This window comes from Entelurus aequoreus, linkage group LG11, assembly GCF_033978785.1.
Source record: "Entelurus aequoreus isolate RoL-2023_Sb linkage group LG11, RoL_Eaeq_v1.1, whole genome shotgun sequence".
Lineage (NCBI taxonomy): Eukaryota > Metazoa > Chordata > Actinopteri > Syngnathiformes > Syngnathidae > Entelurus > Entelurus aequoreus.
In genome coordinates, this window is record NC_084741.1 from 32,699,731 (window position 1) to 32,719,378 (window position 19,648).

A 19,648-nucleotide genomic window follows, 5' to 3' on the forward strand; every position below is an offset into this window, starting at 1 on the left:
ACTGTAATGTAGTTTAGAAATAGCAGTGGCATATAATAATACTACTACTACTAATTATAATGGATTTGATTTATAGTATATAGCACTTTTCTCTTCTTCACAGAGAAGTGAGAACCCATCATTCATTCACTCCACATTGATGGTGGTAAGTTACATTTGTAGCCCTGGAGTAGGCTGATGGAATAGACTGCCAATTAGCACCTATGGCCACTCCGCCCACCACCTAACATTCATTCATATTCATACTCCAGTGTGAGCGGCACTGGGAGAAAGGTGGGTGAAGTGTGTTGCCCAAGGACACAATGGCCGTGACCAGGATGGCAAAAGCTGGGATTGAACTTGGACTCTCAAGTTGCTGGCACGGCCGCCCTGCCATTGGAGCCTCGCCGCCCCTTTTGGACACTATGGACACCAGACTCAATGTAACTGGCAAGTTTAAAATAAAATCAAGAATAAATTATTATATTATTATATCCATGTTAGCATTTAAAGGCCTACTGAAATGAATTTTTTTTATTTAAATGGGGATAGCAGATCTATTCTATGTGTCATACTTGATCATTTCGCGATATTGCCATATTTTTGCTGAAAGGATTTAGTATAGAACAACGACGATAAAGATTGCAACTTTTGGTATCTGATAAAAAAAAAGGCTTGCCCCTACCGGAAGTAGCGTGACGTAGTCAGTTGAACATATACGCAAAGTTCCCTATTGTTTACAATGATGGCCGCATGAAGTGAGAGAGATTCGGACCGAGAAAGCGACAATTTCCCCATTAATTTGAGCGAGGATGAAAGATTTGTGGATGAGTAAAGTGCAAGTCAAGGACTAGTGGGGAGTTGAAGCTATTCAGATAGGGAAGATGCTGTGAGAGCCGGGGGTGACCTGATATTCAGCTGGGAATGACTACAACAGTAAATAAACACAAGACATATATATACTCTATTAGCCACAACACAAACCAGGCTTATATTTAATATGCCACAAATTAATCCTGCATAAAAACACCTGCGTGTTTGTTATGCTAGCTCCTAGCTCCTCTGCTAGCTCCTAGCTCCATAGAACACGCCAATACAATTCAAACACCTGATCAACACACACAATCACTCAGCCCAAAAGACCGTTCACCTAACCCAAGGTTCATAAAGCTTATATATTTTAAAAAAGTTACGTACATACGCAAAAAAAAGTTGCGCACATACGGTCAAGCGATCAAATGTTTAGAAGCCAAAGCTGCATACTCACAGTAGCACGTCTGCGTCTTTGTCATCCAAATCAAAGTAATCCTGGTAAGAGTCTGTGTTGTCCCAGTTCTCTACAGGCGTCTGTGTATCGAAGTCAAAAGTCCTCCTGGTTAGAGTCTCTGTTATCCGAGTTCTTCCATCTTGACTGCATCTTTCGGGAATGTAAACAAAGAAGCGCCGGCTGTGTCCTGTTGTTGCTGACTACGTTCGAAAAATACGTCCATTTCGCACCGACACTTTCTTCTTTGCTTGCTCAGCTTCCTTCTCCATAATGCAATGAACATGATTGCAACAGATTCACGAACACAGATGTCCAGAATACTGTGGAATTATGAAATGAAAACAGAGCTTTTTCGTATTGGCTTCAATGTGGAAGGCATACCCGTGTTCGCCGGGCTACGTCACGCGCATACGTCATCCTCAGAGGCGTTTCGAACCGGAAGTTTAGCGGCAAATTTAAAATGTCACTTTATAAGTTAACCCCGGCCGTATTGGCATGTGTTATAATGTTAAGATTTCATCATTGATATATAAACTATCAGACTGCGTGGTCGGTAGTAGTGGGTTTCAGTAGGCCTTTAAGATAGCTAGTGATTAGTTACAGTACCTGCTGGGCAGCATGGTGGACCAGGGGTTAGTACGTGTGCTTCACAATACGAAGGTCCTGGGTTTGATCCTGGGCTCTGGATTTTTCTGTGTGGAGTTTGCATGTTCTCCCTGTGACTGCGTGGGTTCCCTCCGGCTACTCCGGCTTCCCTTCACATCCAAAGACATGCACCTGGGGATAGGTTGATTGACAACACTAAATTGTCCCTAGTGTGTGAACGTGAGTGTGAATGTTCTCTGTCTATCTGTGTTGGCCCTGTGATGAGGTGGCGACTTGTCCAGGGTGTACCCCGCCTTCTGCCCGAATGCAGCTGGGATGGGCTCCAGCACCAACCGACACCTCGTAAGGGACAAGCGGTAAAAAAAGGATGGATGGATAGTTACCTGCTGGCAATTATCTCACCAGTTGTCAGCTGGCGATTTGCGTGCCAGCTGCTGTTTTTAAGGACCTTCTGACCTTCACGGGTTGTTTTTTAACTGACCGCTGAATAGCCCAAGTTATGAAAAAAAGAGGACCTAAGATGGAACCATGAGGAACACCACTAGTATAACTAAAGAAGATGCAAAAATGACCACTGACTGCATCTAAAATAAAAAAGCTACAAAAACATTTTAGTTAGATAAATCACATTACGAGAAGAAAAGGGTGACTGCCAAGAAGGAGAGGACTCAAAGGGTTGCCTTGAGGAACGCCTCAGTTATGTAAATCACAAGTTTGGACCTCAGTGTTCTATGTTCACGAGTGAGGGAAGAGTGGATCGTGAGATCGACAGGCGGATCGGTGCGGCGTCTTCAGTAATGCGGACGCTGTATCGATCTGTTGTGGTGAAAAAGGAGCTGAGATGGAAGGCAAAGCTCTCAATTTACCGGTCGATCTACGTTCCTATCCTCACCTATGGTCATGAGTTTTGGGTTATGACCGAAAGGACAAGATCACGGGTACAAGCGGCCGAAATGAGTTTCCTCCGCCGGGTGGCGGGTCTCTCCCTTAGAGATAGGGTGATAAACTCTGTCATCCGGGAGGAGCTCAGAGTAAAGCCGCTGATCCTCCACATCGAGAGGAGCCAGATGATGTGGTTCGGGCATCTGGTCAGGATGCCACCAGAACGCCTCCCTAGGGAGGTGTTTAGGGCACGTCCAACTGGTAGGAGGCCCTGGGGAAGACCAAGGAAACGTTGGGAAGACTATGTCTCCCGGCTGGCCTGGGAACGCCTCGGGATCCCCCGGGAAGAGCTGGACGAAGTGGCTGGGGAGAGGAAAGTCTGGGCTTCCCTGCTTAGGCTGCTTCCCCCACGACCCGACCTCGGATAAGCGGAAGAAGATGGTTGGATGGATGGATGTTTGCTAGCAAGTCTAAAATGTTAATGCAAGTTACAGTGGTCCAAGTTATTCTATACAACAGGAGCACTCTAGTGTTTGTAGGAATTTGCTGCAAAAATGTTTGCCTCCCAAGTTTTCAAATGAACTCGAGGGCCGGTATGGTGGATGTGGCCCTCGGGCCGCCAGAGGAATCGTCCTGCCTTAAACACTTTGGATGAAGTAGAATGTGTATGTGTTCTGAAGATACCAATTGCACAATTTCAGAACACAACAGGGCCTGAGAATATGATGAACATACTGTATAACTTGATGATTACAGCATATGTTTGGACTTAAATGCGCATACTGTGTGTATTTTATACCCTGAGGCTACAGTTATTTTTTCTGCTAGCCTGGCCTGTTTTTTTCTGTGTCTGGAAGATTTCAAAAAGTGTTGTGTGCATCATAGAGTTTAAAGATGCAGTATGGAAGAAGGTGAGGTGGATGGGGGAGAACAAAGATGTGCACTGTTTTCCAGGGATGGGTGGGATGGGTGGGATGCAGGAGTGTGGGGATGTCTGATGTCACCTGGTAGGGCGCTATGAAAGCGTCCCCTGGTTACTTTAACCCACATGAAAGTCTACCAGTTGACTGAAGCTTTCGGGATGCTTGGCAGAGGTGTCGTGTCAAACAGAAACAAACATCTCCCCCTTCCCATCGCGGAGCCCGGAAGACTAACTTGTTTACATGTTGTCTGTTTTGACAACAATATCGTCTTCCTTGTCATTCCTGCATCGTGGCTTTCAGTAAGGAAGCTCGGAGCTGGTTTGCATAGCCCCACAGAGATGCCTGTGATCTGATACCGAAAGAATGGGAGCGGCGAGATGCCAGAAAGCGGTTAATTACACATGTGGCGGGCAGATTTTTGAGCCCGACACTGTGGGCGATGTGGATGGAGATGCCATGTGTTTAGATGTTAAACTGCAGACTGCGGTCAGACGTTGGTCTGCTCTCTCATTAGCTCCCTTCAGCAGATGTAATGAGGAGGCAATGGGGTGAGTGCAGTCGCCAGTTTGAAGCCATGTGCTCTCTCTCAATCAGCAAGGTCGGATTGTACCGGAATTTTAATTGGCCCGAAGCTGGGTTTATTAGTTCACACAAAGAGGTGCATGTGTGTATGTATAATCAAGGGATGAGAAGACAGTGGTTTTTTTTATGTTCCTGTGAGCCGCACAGCAACGCGCTCTTCTTCTGCACACCGACCTTTGTCAACGGTAGATTTACACAACAAAATTCTTGAAGGAATGCAGTGTTTCCCATAAACAGCCAAGATACCTGTGGCGGTGGGGGCGTGGCTATGGGCGTGGTCACCATGACATAATTGAGTAATTTGCATAATTTACTACAATGATTGGATTTTCTCTAAAAAGGCTCAAAAAATGTATACTTACTAATTAATAATAACAGTTTTGTTTTAAACGTCCATCCATCCATCCATCCATCCATCCATCCATCCATCCATCCATTTTACAATATAATTACAACACTTTATGTACATATTTATATACAGATTTGAACAATAAGTTATTCACTGAAATATATTTATTAATTGTGGTTCTTACAAAAAATATATCTTATAAAATATAAAAGCTAAAATGTCTCAAAGCTCTGCCCCTTTAATTAGTGCATACTAAATAATTTAACTTTAGCCTACTACTACAACCATATTATTTACCAGCAACATAAAGTGAAACAGAGGCAGAGGTGTCCTGCCACAGTCAGTAACAAATTAACAGAAAACAGTAGTGGTGGTAGATAGACACAGAGCTTCATCAAACATCTGATCCACTGAACAAAGAGCTTCAAAAATCTTGAACTTTAGACTGCCATCAGTTTTACTCCCTACACTTAACCATGTGTTTCCTACTGCCTGCAGACTTTGCACCCTTTGTTATATACACATGTTGTGTTTCTAATAAAAATACATTTAATAAAGTCAAATACAAATAAGGCAACAAGAGAAGTATCCTACACTTCTCTTTTGTAAAGTAAATCTGAACGGCCGATATGGGCATCTACATCAACTATATGATTTGCCTGAGAAGCTGGAGAGGACGGAAAAAAAACAAAACAATTTTTTATTTTTTTTATTTTTTATTTTTATTTTTTTTAAATTTGTGGCGGACGTAATTCTTTCGTGGCGGGCCGCCACAAATAAATGAATGTGTGGGAAACCCTGCAATGTCTTCTCTGCTCATAGAGACATTGTTGAAACAACCTTGCTGTAATGTGCATGCCAGGCCAGTAGGGGCGGTGTCACTTTGTAAAAAAAAAAAAACACAACACGCAAAAAATGTCCTTTGTTGGTGTATGTGTGGGTCTATAAGAGATCTATCCATCCATCCATTTTCGACCACAGTCCAGATTGTGTAGGGGGTGGGGGGGTAATATATGTTAGCTAACTAGATAATCAGATGGACAGTGGCTATACAGTATTATACAAGTCTAAATTTAGTCTAGCTTTCCAACCCAATTGTGTAGCCCACCTTCGTGAAATGTGTGGGACAAAATATGTGATAAACAGGAAAAGGCCCTGCCACACTTACCTGACACCTGGAATGGGGTAATTTTGGGGATTACTGTTGAACTACTAGTTTGTGTTCACCCGGCTATGAACGATAGGTTATACTACAGGCTATATGTCCCTAAGATATATAGATATCTAATGTATTCATACATTGTTTATGTAGGATATACGCATGTATATATAACCTAATCATATTGTTTCTTGAATTCAAAAATAGCTAGCCGTTTTTTTCCCCCTTCTCTGGGATTATATTCCCAGTTTTGATCTCGGACGTCTGGTCACTTATAGATACAAGAATATTCTATTACTGTTAAGCAAACTATGAATAATAAAACATGTGTCCTTTATCATAGCTACACGTATGACAAAAAAAACGCGTGAAAATCAGTGGTATTCAGTGAGGTAATATGAATTAAATGCGCTGACAGTTCATTGCTCCTGCCAAATGAATTGCACTGAGTGGAATGAATCACCACTCCAAGATGGCGGCCCCGCGTCTCGTCAGCGGCAGTAGGCAGTAGCGATGCTAGCATAACAATGTGAGCTACAATTGCATTTTAACGGGAACATCGTGCTAGATTATTTTATTCGCTGTAGAAAAAAAATATTAAACTTAAAGCTGCCATATGGTTATTTAGCAGCGCTAGACTTTATTTTAAGGCGTGTAGAGAAGCCTGCTTTTTTATTTATTTTTTATTTTTTTTAACAAAAATGTCCTTTGTGAATATGATGGACATATACACAGAGTGGTTCACTTTTTCCTAACTGTCCAGACTTAGGGACACATTATAGCTGCAGGGGAATTTATTAACCTGCAACTTCAAAAGAGACGGAGCACTTCTTTTCTCAGAAGTGGAGAAAACAACTGAGGGACATCATAGTTTTTCTCACATTTGGTGTCCATAAACAGGATTTCAGAAGACATATTACTGTCATTAAAAAGTCTATTTGACATACTAAGCAGTCATTAATGAATCACTCTTTAGTGCGCTGTGCTCAAAATGTAAAATGTTACCCAAATAACCGAGGTATTATACATTTTTAGATTAAAATGTCACTAATGTTCCTTTTCCACTGTACCTAACGCCAGTGGTCCCCAACCTTTTTGTAACTGCGAACCGGTCAACGCTTGAAAATTTGTCCAACGGACAGCAATTCTTATTTTGCTGCCTTATTTGTATTTAACTTAATTAAATGTTTGGAAATATTTAGTGTTTGATGCAACCGAATCAGGAGGGGATAGAATGAAAGGACAAAAGGGAGGACAAGACAGTGAGGGACAAAAACAACAACATAATACAGTGTATACAAATATAATACATGTATTCATAAAAAAACTAATTAGGTAAAGTAAACACTAACGATACAGTATTGACAATTATCATTAGCACACTATAATTGGAACAACAATAATATTTATATTTTATATTAATAACAATACTGATGAAGAATTATATGTTCCTCATATTATCATTACAATCATTTGAAATATAACAATACATACATTTTTGATTTATAACTAGATTATATTCAGGATTTTTTTTTAAAGGATTCTTTACTATTGGGAGATATGGTCTGCGATCTCCGAGCGCCTTTCTAGTTGTCCTTGTAGTTCAGAAGACATACAAGGAAATTACAGCAGCAGCCGTGTTAGATACGTGTATAAAGTATCATATGAAAATAGAAAACTGCAAATAAAAGATACACAAATGGAGGAACAAATGAAAATCCTCTCAATATATTTTGCAATGTTAAGCCCCTCCCACGTTGATATTGTGTGCAAAAGGGCATTTCATACGATAACACAGAGAAATAAAAACATACCTGATGATATACAAATGATGTCGTTTATATTTTTTGCCAATGTTGAGCCCCTATACAAATACAACAATACAGAACAATAAATATTAGTGAAATAAAGTTCTTAATGAGACTATAAATACACTTTTGTGACGTCACATGGACGCCTACCTCTCACGTTGATGTCATGGACAAAAGGGAAGTAGAAAGGCGTGTCCAACACATATAAAAAAAGGAGGTGTCACAACTATTATTGCAGTAGGGGGTACACAACGAGACAATGATTCCACATATTGACAAAACATCAAACAAACTTCAGGTATTTTCATGTAATTTAGACACAACTTACACATTTAATTATAACAATAATACAACATTATAAAATACATTATATTTGCATGACACAATTGACCCTGTTACACATATTCATTGGTGTTGTTTTCAATCTACTTTAGCAGCTAGCTTAGTTTAACATGTTTGGTGCTGTCCTAATACTAGATAACCATACTTACGATACTAAAAAAATGCTGTTTATTTGCTGTAATGGAGGTAATTTTTTTAATCAACTGAGGGGAGTGTTTCCACAATGTGTATGGAGATACACAATTAGCTACTAGCTAGTCAACCAAGGAACTGAAAATAAATACAATATCAGCCAGAGGGTATCGCATTTGTGATCGGCATTAAGTTGCCTTCCAGTGGGTCCTCCAGACCACCAAGCAACTCTAGGCGAGCCCGTTTCATTGTTTCAAGACAGTTTTATGTTTTCAAACAAGTCTCTTGGTGCTTTTCAGCAATCGTCTTTTTCGTGGATGTTCGCCGTGCTCTCGCTCTCCCCCAGCTCCAACCACGTCTCTCCGCCCGGTTGCTGTATCTTCAGAGCGACAGGTGATTAGATAACAAAGCCCAGGTGGGCCATCTACGCACCTGTCGCTGACTTCGAGGCCGGTCCTGGCACACCCCGCCTCGCTGCAGGACCACAGGCCACGCCCCCCTCCAAAGGTATTAATCGCCAATGGCAATCACATACTTTTTAATAAAAAATGGGCCAATACCGATCGCTGGCCGATCAATTGGCACATCCCTATCAACAACCGCTTAGGTCGGCAATAGCCTATACCAAAGCTGAGCAAATATTTTGACTCGGGGGCCACATTGAGAGAAAAACTGTATCTGGGGTGGCCAATGTGTGTATAAATTATACTGTATATCCATATTTAGCTGTATAAATCTGCTGTGTGTTTGGGTCCCTTTTTTTCAGGAACACTAATACCCAAAGGCACAATATCCGATAAAATTCTAAATAAGTTATGATAGACTACCTCAAAAAAACGGAATGGAATTTTACAGTTTTTTACTGAATGAGGACACCCAAAATGTATATTAAAATAAAGAAAGTGTGATTTACAATATTAACTATGAACAATAAAAAACTGAATATTAACAACATATGAACATCGCTCATCTTTTACTTCTCAGACATCTTTTACAATCAAGCAAACACAACAAAAATGGAACAAACAGCAAAATATGAATGCAAAGGGTAATAAACACCTACAATATGATATATTATCACTTTTATGCAGAAATTTGTTGTGAAAATATGTTTTCGCATCTGTTCCTGACACATGCGTTTCGGGCTGGCTGCTCTGAAAACAAACCCCGCCCACTCTGCTTTGTTCCTCGTCTGAGCTGCTGTGACGTAGACTACCGTAATAACTTGTACAACACCCAAAAGCGCAGATTTCAACCATTGAAATACTTTCTATAGTTCAAGACTTACGGTTGTTTAAAAACAGCACTGCACATCATAATGGCGGCTACAGTTTTGATGTTAAAGGTCTAAAATAAAATGATGTAGAACGTCAGGCGGCAAGATTGAAAATCTTAATGCTCCGTATTTTGCCCAGGTCTGGCTTATACCGACGTCGGTCAGCCAGTCCAAGGGGTGTTCACATAAACGGGTACCACCGTTGTATGGACTCCGCAGTCTCCGCTCTGCTGCAGCTCCTCCTGATGAAAATGTGTCTCCTTAATACCCCATGGCGAGAAGGAAATACAGGAGAGCGTTCCCATAAAAGATAAAACCCCCTTGTGTTTCTGTGTGTGTGTGTGTGTGTGTGTGTGTGTGTGTGTGTGTGTGTGTGTGTGTGTGTGTGTGTGTGTGTGTGTGTGTGTGTGTGTGTGTGTGTGTGTGTGTGTGTGTGTGTGTGTGTGTGTGTGTGTGTGTGTGTGTGTTCTTGTATTTCTATCCATCAACAAGGAAAAGTACCTTCCATATGAGGACCGGTGAACAAGTTAGGACATAAATCATGGTCCCAATACGGAAAACCATTGCATCTAATAGAGAATGTCTCATTTGCACCCCTGGTGGTGAAATCTATCAAAATTAGGGTGGTTCCGAAAAGAAGGAATTTTTCAAATTGACTGTGTGTCGCTTTTAAAAGTGCTCCCCCTCTGGTCAACATATGAAATAACAAGTGTGTGTAAAAAATTTAAGTGCTCCCCCTCTGGCCAGCATATGAAATAACAAGTGTGTGTAAATAGAGACAGACTGTAATAACTTGAAGTAAATAATGAAGATTAAAAACCAATTAAAAAACAAAACAATTAAAAAAAACTAACTAACTTGGAACTTGGAAACTAACTTGGGAATTAACTAAAAGCTTACCTTTTTTATATTTGTATAGTTTGTATATATTATTGATGTTGTAAATACAAATCTTTATATATCTAGAAAGGGTGGTCCTAAAGAGGTAGGCATTTTTTTCCGGAGGTCTCAAGAAGGTAACAAATACAAGTGTGTGTGTGTCTGTTTAATTTCAAATGTGTGTACTTTATAGTGTGTGGTGATTAAAGACTTGTTTGGGGTCGAGAGCGGTACCAGTCATCTCAACAAAAAGGGTCTGTTAAAAAAAAAAAAGAAAACCTCCTCCAGTTCAAACAGTGCAGTGAGCAGCAGATAGCAACTATCTATCTCCTCTTAGGCAAACCACATCCTCTCATGCTATCTGCTCCTCTCCCATCTCTGGTCCGCTTATCATCCCTTCCCTCCTTTGTACCCTCACTCGCTTTATTCCCAAGTTCCTGCCTCTCTCCCTCCCCCTAAAAGCTCAACTCCAAATCTTTTGCCGTTTTCTCTCTTAAAAAAGAAAAGAAAAAAGTCTCGGGTGGCCAATTTGCAGCGGGCGTTCAGACCTTGACCCTGAGACTCAGCCCTCCCGCTGGGGGTGAAGGTCAGCGCTAGATTAGAGGCGGGAGGACTCGTCCTGTGAAGTGAGGAATAATCACGAGACTGTTAAATAGAACCACAGGCCCTGCTGTTGCCATTAGGAAGAGAGGAGGAAGGGTGACGTGTGGAGCAGGGGGGGGGCTCCTTCACCTAAACGCATGCAGATGTTCAAACTCTCGCTCCATCCACAGTACATGCAGTCCTTTTGTTTTTTGAGCATCTGTCTGGTTTTTATTTGCCACGGGCCTCCGGATTTGATTTCAAAGCAGCGAGGGGCTGAGCATGACGTCAAAAGGATGAATCATTTTGTTGTTCAAATTCTTGCAGCTTGCACTTAACTGTCATTGTTTCCACCATCTAGTTGAGTTTGTTGGCATGTGCATGTTAGCCTACATGGAGCATTATATGCAGTGGACATAAAATGCACAGTATCATCACCAATCCCATCCTAACCCATTTGAATGCATCTTCCCAGTATAAAATGGATGCAAACATGTTCCAAACTTCTTCTGTGAGAACGAACGTCTTCCAAGAAAGCTCACCAGATGAATTGCAGCTTTTTTTTCTGATAGATGCAAGGGTTTGGAGGAATCTCAAATGTTTGGCTTTGATGGCAGACCGTGAAACACAATAAGCGTGGTACACATGTTTAAAGTGTTCGAGGGGTTAGCCGTCCTTTTTTTTGTACTCGTGCTTTCCCTGGAACTGTTTGTTTTCTCTGGTTCTAAGTTCTAAACTATACGTTGACTTGCAGCTCTCATCCCCCTCTTCTCCTCTTCCTCCTAGGAATTTCCACATGGCCATTCGAAGGAGGGTGCAGACCGACACTGCCCCCTAGAGGGTAAGTTGGAAACCGCTCCCTGATAAAAGTGCGGCCTCCCCTCAGAGAATATCATACAGTTGGGGTTTCCGTCCTACTCCCTAAAATGATTTCCTGTAGTTTTCCTGTGGTTTGAAAATCAGAATCAGAAGTACTTTATTATCCCTGAGGGGGAATTAAGATTTTCAGCACAATCCCATTCAAAAGCAGACCAACATTACAGGGAGACAGAACAGGATCGCTGACGGGTCTGCCAACTTCCGGCGGCCCTTACAAAAAAAAGTGAAAAACAAGGTAAATGCTGGGGGGGTTAAAAAGAACAAATATTCAGTCTAAGCCTGGGCCCCTGGAGAGGGAGTCCAGACTGAGGCAAAGGGGGGAAAAAGCCTCATAGCCATAGCACACATACACGTGCGTAAGAGGGAAACAACAAAGGACATTAAAAGAGCAGAGCTGATGCAACTTGCTGCCACTCCAGCAGTGCCACTTCTACACACAGTCACAAAAGTAAAACGACCAAAAAAAAAAAAAAAAAATCAACCAATTATATACATTGCGCACACACACAATTGCACCATGCATAAACAAGCAACCAAATAAAAACATCATTTCAACACCCACACACACTGTGGTGGCCTCTGCGGTGTTCCACGCCATCGTCTGCTGGGGTGGGAGGGAGCATGGCCAGAGACCGGAGCAGACCCAACAAAGCAACCAAGATAGCCGACTCCACACTCGCCCGCCCACCAACTCTCGGCCAGTGTCCAGTCCGCATGGAAGAGCGAAGATGCGTCCAAAAAAAAGTTGTATTCTTTCTCTCAAGCCGCTGCTGAGTATTTGGGCACCACTAAAATAAAAAATAAAAAATCTGATATAGACATGATTTTTATTTTTTTATTTTTTACTTACAAAAAAATCATAATTATACTTTAAATTAGTCTTAATTTTGATGAGTGAAATTACCACATGAACCAATAGTTTGAGACTATTTATTGATTAATGAATCAAGTATAGTTTTGGAATATTCTTCAGAAACACTTCTGAAGCCGTTTTTATAAGATTGCAACTTGTTTTTGGAAAGCATATGACTTTATTCTCGTCTTGTTACGGCTTTTTTTTTTTTTATAGAATATAGTTATTTTTGTATGATGTTCTTTTAAAAAAAAACTAAGATAATCTTATTACGTTATAAACCAACTAATTTGTGATTAGGGATAAAACTTCATGACTTGTGGGTGTGTGCGTGCGTGCGTGTGTGTGTGTGTATGTGTGCGCGTGTGTGTGTCCTCTCTCTCTCTCTCTCTCTCTCTCTCTCTCTCTCTATATATATATGGATATATATATTTACATATTTATATATACTCTATAGTTGTTGCGTTTTTTATTTGTTTCTCACATTGAACAAAGAAAGCACAGTCTACCAAGTCAAATTCCTTGTGTGTTAAACATACAAACCCTGTTTCCATATGAGTTGGGAAATTGTGTTAGATGTAAATATAAACGGAATACAATGATTTGCAAATCCTTTTCAACCCATATTCAATTGAATGCACTACAAAGACAAAATATTTGATGTTCAAACTCATAAACTTTTTTTTTTTTTTTTTGCAAATAATTAACTTAGAATTTCATGGCTGCAACACGTGCCAAAGTAGTTGGGAAAGGTCATGTTCACCACTGTGTTACATGGCCTTTCCTTTTAACAACACTCAGTAAACGTTTGGGAACTGAGGAGACAAATTTTTTAAGCTTCTCAGGTGGAATTCTTTCCCATTCTTGCTTGATGTACAGCTTAAGTTGTTCAACAGTCTGGGGTCTCCGTTGTGGTATTTTAGGCTTCATAATGCGCCACACATTTTCAATGGGAGACAGGTCTGGACTACAGGCAGGCCAGTCTAGTACCCGCACTCTTTTACTATGAAGCCACGTTGATGTAACACGTGGCTTGGCATTGTCTTGCTGAAATAAGCAGGAGCGTCCATGGTAACGTTGCTTGGATGGCAACATATGTTGCTCCAAAACCTGTATGTACCTTTCAGCATTAATGGCGCCTTCACAGATGTGTAAGTTACCCATGTCTTGGGCACTAATACACCCCCATACCATCACACATGCTGGCTTTTCAACTTTGCGCCTATAACAATCCGGATGGTTCTTTTCCTCTTTGGTCCGGAGGACACGACGTACACAGTTTCCAAAAACAATTTGAAATGTGGACTCGTCAGACCACAGAACACTTTTCCACTTTGTATCAGTCCATCTGAGATGAGCTCAGGCCCAGTGAAGCCGACGGCATTTCTGGGTGTTGTTGATAAACGGTTTTCGCCTTGCATAGGAGAGTTTTAACTTTCACTTACAGATGTAGCGCCCAACTGTAGTTACTGACAGTGGGTTTCTAAAGTGTTCCTGAGCCCATGTGGTGATATCCTTTACACACTGATGTCGCTTGTTGATGCAGTACAGCCTGAAGGATCGAAGGTCACGGGCTTAGCTGCTTAGGTGCAGTGATTTCTCCAGATTCTCTGAGCTCTTTGGTGATATTACGGACCGTAGATGGTGAAATCCCTAAATTCCTTGCAATAGCTAGTTGGGAAAGGTTTTTCTTAAACTGTTCAACAATTTGCTCATGCATTTGTTGACAAAGTGGTGACCCTCGCCCCATCCTTGTTTGTGAATGATTGAGCATTTCATGGAATATATTTTTATACCCAATCATGGCACCCACCTGTTCCCAATTTGCCTGTTCACCTGTGGGATGTTCCAAATAAGTGTTTGATGAGCATTCCTCAACTTTATCAGTATTTATTGCCACCTTTCCTAACTTCTTTGTCACGTGTTGCTGGCATCGTATTCTAAAGTTAATGATTATTTTCCCAAAAAAAAATGTTTATCAGTTTGAACATCAAATATGTTGTCTTTGTAGCATATTCAACTGAATATGGGTTGAAAATGATTTGCAAATCATTGTATTCCGTTTATATTTACATCTAACACAATTTCCCAACTCATATGGAAATGGGGTTTGTATGTATATATATATATATATATATATATATATATATATATATATATATATATATATATATATATATATATATATATATATATATATATATATATATATATATATATATATATATATACAGTCGCGATCAAAAGTTTACATACACTTGTAAAGAACATAATGTCATGGCTGACATGACATTATGTTCTTTACAAGTGTATGTAAACTTTTGATTGCGACTGTATACATACATATATAAATATACACATTTATAAATATTTATACATTCATAAATACATATATTTTATATACGCCATCTTGCACTGACATCACATTGTTACATTGTAACATACAGTATGGCTGTACCAGATAATAATGCTGTCCATTTCATGCTTTACTACCAACACATGTTTGTAAAATATTACAGATTCAGGCATGTGTACTGCAGAAATGTAAAAAAAAAAAAAGTAATTATATTTTTGACCAGAAATCTGAAAATTTGCTGGGATGCAAATGCTGAATGGTGAATATGCGGGCATCCACTATAGTCATATTTGGATACCACGCACCGCTGTATTCTCTCCTTTATTTCACTATACACTAATGTATGAATTGTGTGTAATTGTACATGTTTTGTGTTGTGACAGTTGCCCTCCCTCCAGAGAAAGCTGAGGGCTGCCAGAACTACCTGCAGTATCTTCACGCACAGGACAGAGAGCGGGAAATTAAAGTTTCAGGGAAGAAACGCATCAGTCTGGATGTAAGTCATCTTATCTAATCTGGATCATTATTTTAGGAATAATCCAATCTGGATACACAATGGCAGTGTGGTATTCATTGTACTGCTGTCGAATGAATACAAAAATTATCAGATTAAATTACTCAAGATTCAGCATTGCAGCAACTGTGTGTGAAATATGCCATTTTACTGCATTGTACTAACGGAAAGATAAATGACAGGACACACTTTATATTTAACATACTGATTGTATATTGACAGTTCCAACTGAAAAAAATATAAAGTCAAGCAAAAACATACTTTGATTTGAGACGGTACCATACTTGCCAACCCTCCCGATTTTTCCGGTAAACTCCCGAATTTCAGTGCCCCTCTCGAAAATCTCCCGGGGCAACCATTCTCCCGAATTTCTCCCGATTTTCACCCGGACAACAATATTAAGGGCGTGCCGTGATGGCACTGCCTTTAGCGTCTTCTACAACCTGTCGACGCGTCCGCTTTTTCACCATACAAACAGCATGCTGGCCCAGTCACAAGTTGTATGCGGCTTCTGCATACACACGAAAGTGACTACAAGACATACTTGATCAACAGCCATACAGGTCACACTGAGGGTAGCCGTATAAACAACTTTAACACTGTTACAAATATGCGCCACACTGTGAACCCACACCAAACAAGAATGACAAACACATTTCGGGAGAACATCCGCACCGTAACTCAACATAAACACGACAGAACAAATACCCAGAATCCCTTGCATCCCTAACTCTTCCGGGCTACAATATACACCCCTGCTACCACCAGCCCCCCCCCCCCCACCCCCCACTCCCCAACCCCGCCCACCTCAACCCCGCCCCCCCACACCTCAAACCCACCCCCCCCCCTCAATTTATTCACAATGCACTCCATAAGTAATAACATTAAAAATAAATTAATAAATAATAATTAATGAATTAAGTTATATTTCATATGGTGAGATAAATAAGATTATCTAGAAAATGGATGGATGGAATAAATTCAGAATGATTTTTTTGGGTCAGATATGGTAACACTAGCGAGCAGTAGAGACTATGAAGTGATTTTTTGTCCAGTACTTATTTTGCTTTATTCATTATTGACGTGTTTCTTGCTACTTTATGTTGTATATGTTTTATGAGATTTTCAGTTCATTTTATCATCAATCATTATACATAGAAATTTGGTTTAATTTACTCTTTCAATTTCTATTCCGCCTATTTGTATTTGTGTTTGACTTTCTCTTCTACTGTTACCGAATAGTATTTTGTTTTGTTTTATTAAGGTTTAAGTATAGTCTGTTTTTGTCAAACCATCTTTTTCATTTGTTAATTTTTTTTGTTATTATTTCTATTAGCTTCTGTGTGTTCTCTCCTGAACAAACCGCTGTTGCGTCGTCTGCGAATAATACTAACTTTAAATATTTTTTAACTTTACAAATGTCATTTATTGTAGTATTGATCCCTGGGGTACACAACAGGATATATTTATTGTTGTAGATGTGTGTTTGCCTAGCTTTACGTATTATTTCTTGTTGGTTAAGTAAGTTCTGATCCAGTTTAAGACCAACCCTTTAATGCCATACCGTTCTAATTTTTTGATTAAAATATTGTGATTAATTGTGTCGAATGCTTTAGTTAGAGCCATAAACACTGCTGCTAGTAATTTTTTTTACTATCTATTGCATTGGTAATTTCCTCTGTCATTTCGATTAAAGCCATCGAAGTTGAAACATTAGCTCTGTATCCATATTGGTTCTCTTCGAGTATTCTATTTTTGTTTATGAAACTCTCTAATCTGTTATTGAACAGTTTTTCAATGATTTTAGAAAAATTGTGGACGTAAAGAAACAGCTCTATAATTTGTAAATTGGTGTTTGGCTCCATTGGCTTTGTTATTGGCATGTTACTAATTAGCATTACCGATTTTACATGGCAATTTCAACACCTCTAAATGTGTTAATGAAAACTACAACTAAGATGCATGCTACAATCAAACAGCTTGTGCGTAATAAGTACAATACTTACAGTATTAAGTCAAAGTCAAAGTCAAAGTCAGCTTTATTGTCAAACAACTGTTTGTACAGGACATACAGGTGGACGAAATTACGTTCCTCTCACAACCACGGTGTCTATAAATATAAAGTGTAAAAGAAGAATAAAAAAGACAACAATTTAAACAGTCGCATGAGGGGGGGGAAAAATATACAGGGGAAGAAGATATTACCAGAATATCTATTAACACTTTTAGGGTGCAACAAAAGACTAGCCAGCAAAAACTGAACTGACTAGCCAACACCCCATAAACTGTACACCACTGCCATGTTACGTCTTGGACTTGCAAATTGAATTGAGACTCAGAAATGTTATAATAAAACAAGATGTAACAACTTGACAGCAGTTATCATAATCAGCTCATTTTTAAATGTTGCAATAAAAAATGAGATAGTATTATTAAAAACAATTAATACGTATTATCACAAACAAAAGCACTGAAAATTGTTACCGTTGTGTACCGGTATTGATTCCCAGGTACCAGGAATTGGTACAAATGTGGGCGGTACTCATCACTAACTATAGTATAATAATAAATTCAAGATTTGAATTTGTAGTCTTGTTTTCCATCATTGTGTGCTATTTACTATCAGATTCTTATTTTGTATATTTAATTTCCTGTTTTGACCGTTACTTTGCACTGGTGAGGCAGCTGTGTGGAATTAGTAATCATCGTCTTCCCCATCGCAGCTGTGGCTACAGATGTAGTTTACCACCACCAACGTGTGACTGTGGACTGAACGAATAATGAGTTCACTTCTCAGTGCGACGTGCTTTGAAAAAAATGCATTCTAAATCTAATGCATTAATGTTATTATCATCAGTGCTGTTTGAGTTGAGCAGCAGCGTTAGATAGTTATTGGATCATTGCATGTGTTTTATGTTAAGCTACATGTGTCTTGAAGAATGTTGTTGTTGCTATTCTAGATTGTTTGGGCTTTAACTTTTGCTCATCCTCGTGAGTTTTTTTTCGAGCTTTTCACGTCTTATTGCACATTCTTTTGGTGTGTGACTACTGGGAATGGGTACCAAAACTAGGTAGTAACCAGACCGAAGAAAGAAGTAACTTTCAGTGCCTCATTTTGGTGCTCAATAGACACATTCGGGCCCCAACAACAGCGGCCATTAGAGCCACCGAAGCACACACATTTTGCAACACAAAACAAACACAAAACTTCCTCATTCTGCACCAATCGCGGTTAAGGCAAGCGAGATGATTCACAAACCTTAAAATTGTGAACTTCAGCAATACAACATAAGTGTGACTAAGGGCCTCGCAAGATGATGATGACATTATTAAGGCTCCATTTGAAGAAAGGATTGCAGGTAGCAAGTCAACAGTATCGGTGAGAATCTTGGGGCGCTGTACGATTTGACTCGATTCCGATTCTTAGGTTGGCAATTCGATTCATAATCGATTCTTGTAATATATTATTTGGTATATAAATTATAATAAAACCTTTTTAAAACAGGTTACCGGTTACGGAAGCTCCTCTTAGCTGCTGACGTACAATTTATACGAGCAGTGTGGTCCTAAAAACGTCCTTTAAAAAAATGTATTCTTAACATTTAATTGACAAAAATCACAGAACGTTAATCAATCTAATAGAAGAAAATATTACAACTCCAAGATAATCCTAATTTAACAATACTTAGGATATAAATTTACAAAGCCATTGAGAAGAAATACAAATACAATACTAAAAAAAGGAAAACCATAAATTTATAAAAGCAACAGTATCGATAATAATAATGATGATGATAATAATAATATCAAAAATAATTGTTCGAGGTTTTCAATCCAAAAATTGATTCTTAAAAAAGTTATGAAATTATGAATCGGTTTAAAATCAGAATAAGTAAAAATCGTCAATTTGGATGTACATCGATTTTTTTTTGAGCATCCCTACTCAACAGGTACTTTTTGTCTAAACACAGCCTCGTCTCTTGTCAAAACAGCAGTTGTGAAGAGCCCTAAAGACCAACAGTACACTTCCGGCCTTCATAATAAAAGCGCTGACCGCTGAATCCTGTCTGACAAAATAACGATTTCAGTAAAATAGCTTATATAAGCATATTTTGCACACTGTGTGTTCTGTAATTATTTTGGTTTTGCTGCGATACTTGTTTTGTATTCTATATTGTTGAATTTGATAACATTTTATTTACATTGTTAAGAAATTAAAATACAATTCAGTTCAACTTGCATGTCACAAAATCCTTAACAATGAAAATGCATTAAAT

At 39.4% G+C, this 19,648-nt stretch overlaps 1 protein-coding gene across 2 annotated transcripts in view; it reads left to right on the plus strand.

The window, feature by feature from the left end:
• nkd2b (NKD inhibitor of WNT signaling pathway 2b) overlaps positions 1 to 19,648 on the plus strand; it is a 113,646-nt gene that overhangs the window by 81,219 nt on the left and 12,779 nt on the right. For both annotated transcript variants that reach the window (XM_062064194.1, XM_062064195.1), the window contains exons 4-5: positions 11,556 to 11,610; positions 15,241 to 15,353. In XM_062064194.1, the coding sequence (XP_061920178.1) occupies positions 11,556 to 11,610; positions 15,241 to 15,353 (168 nt within the window). The remainder of the gene's footprint in view (positions 1 to 11,555; positions 11,611 to 15,240; positions 15,354 to 19,648) is intronic.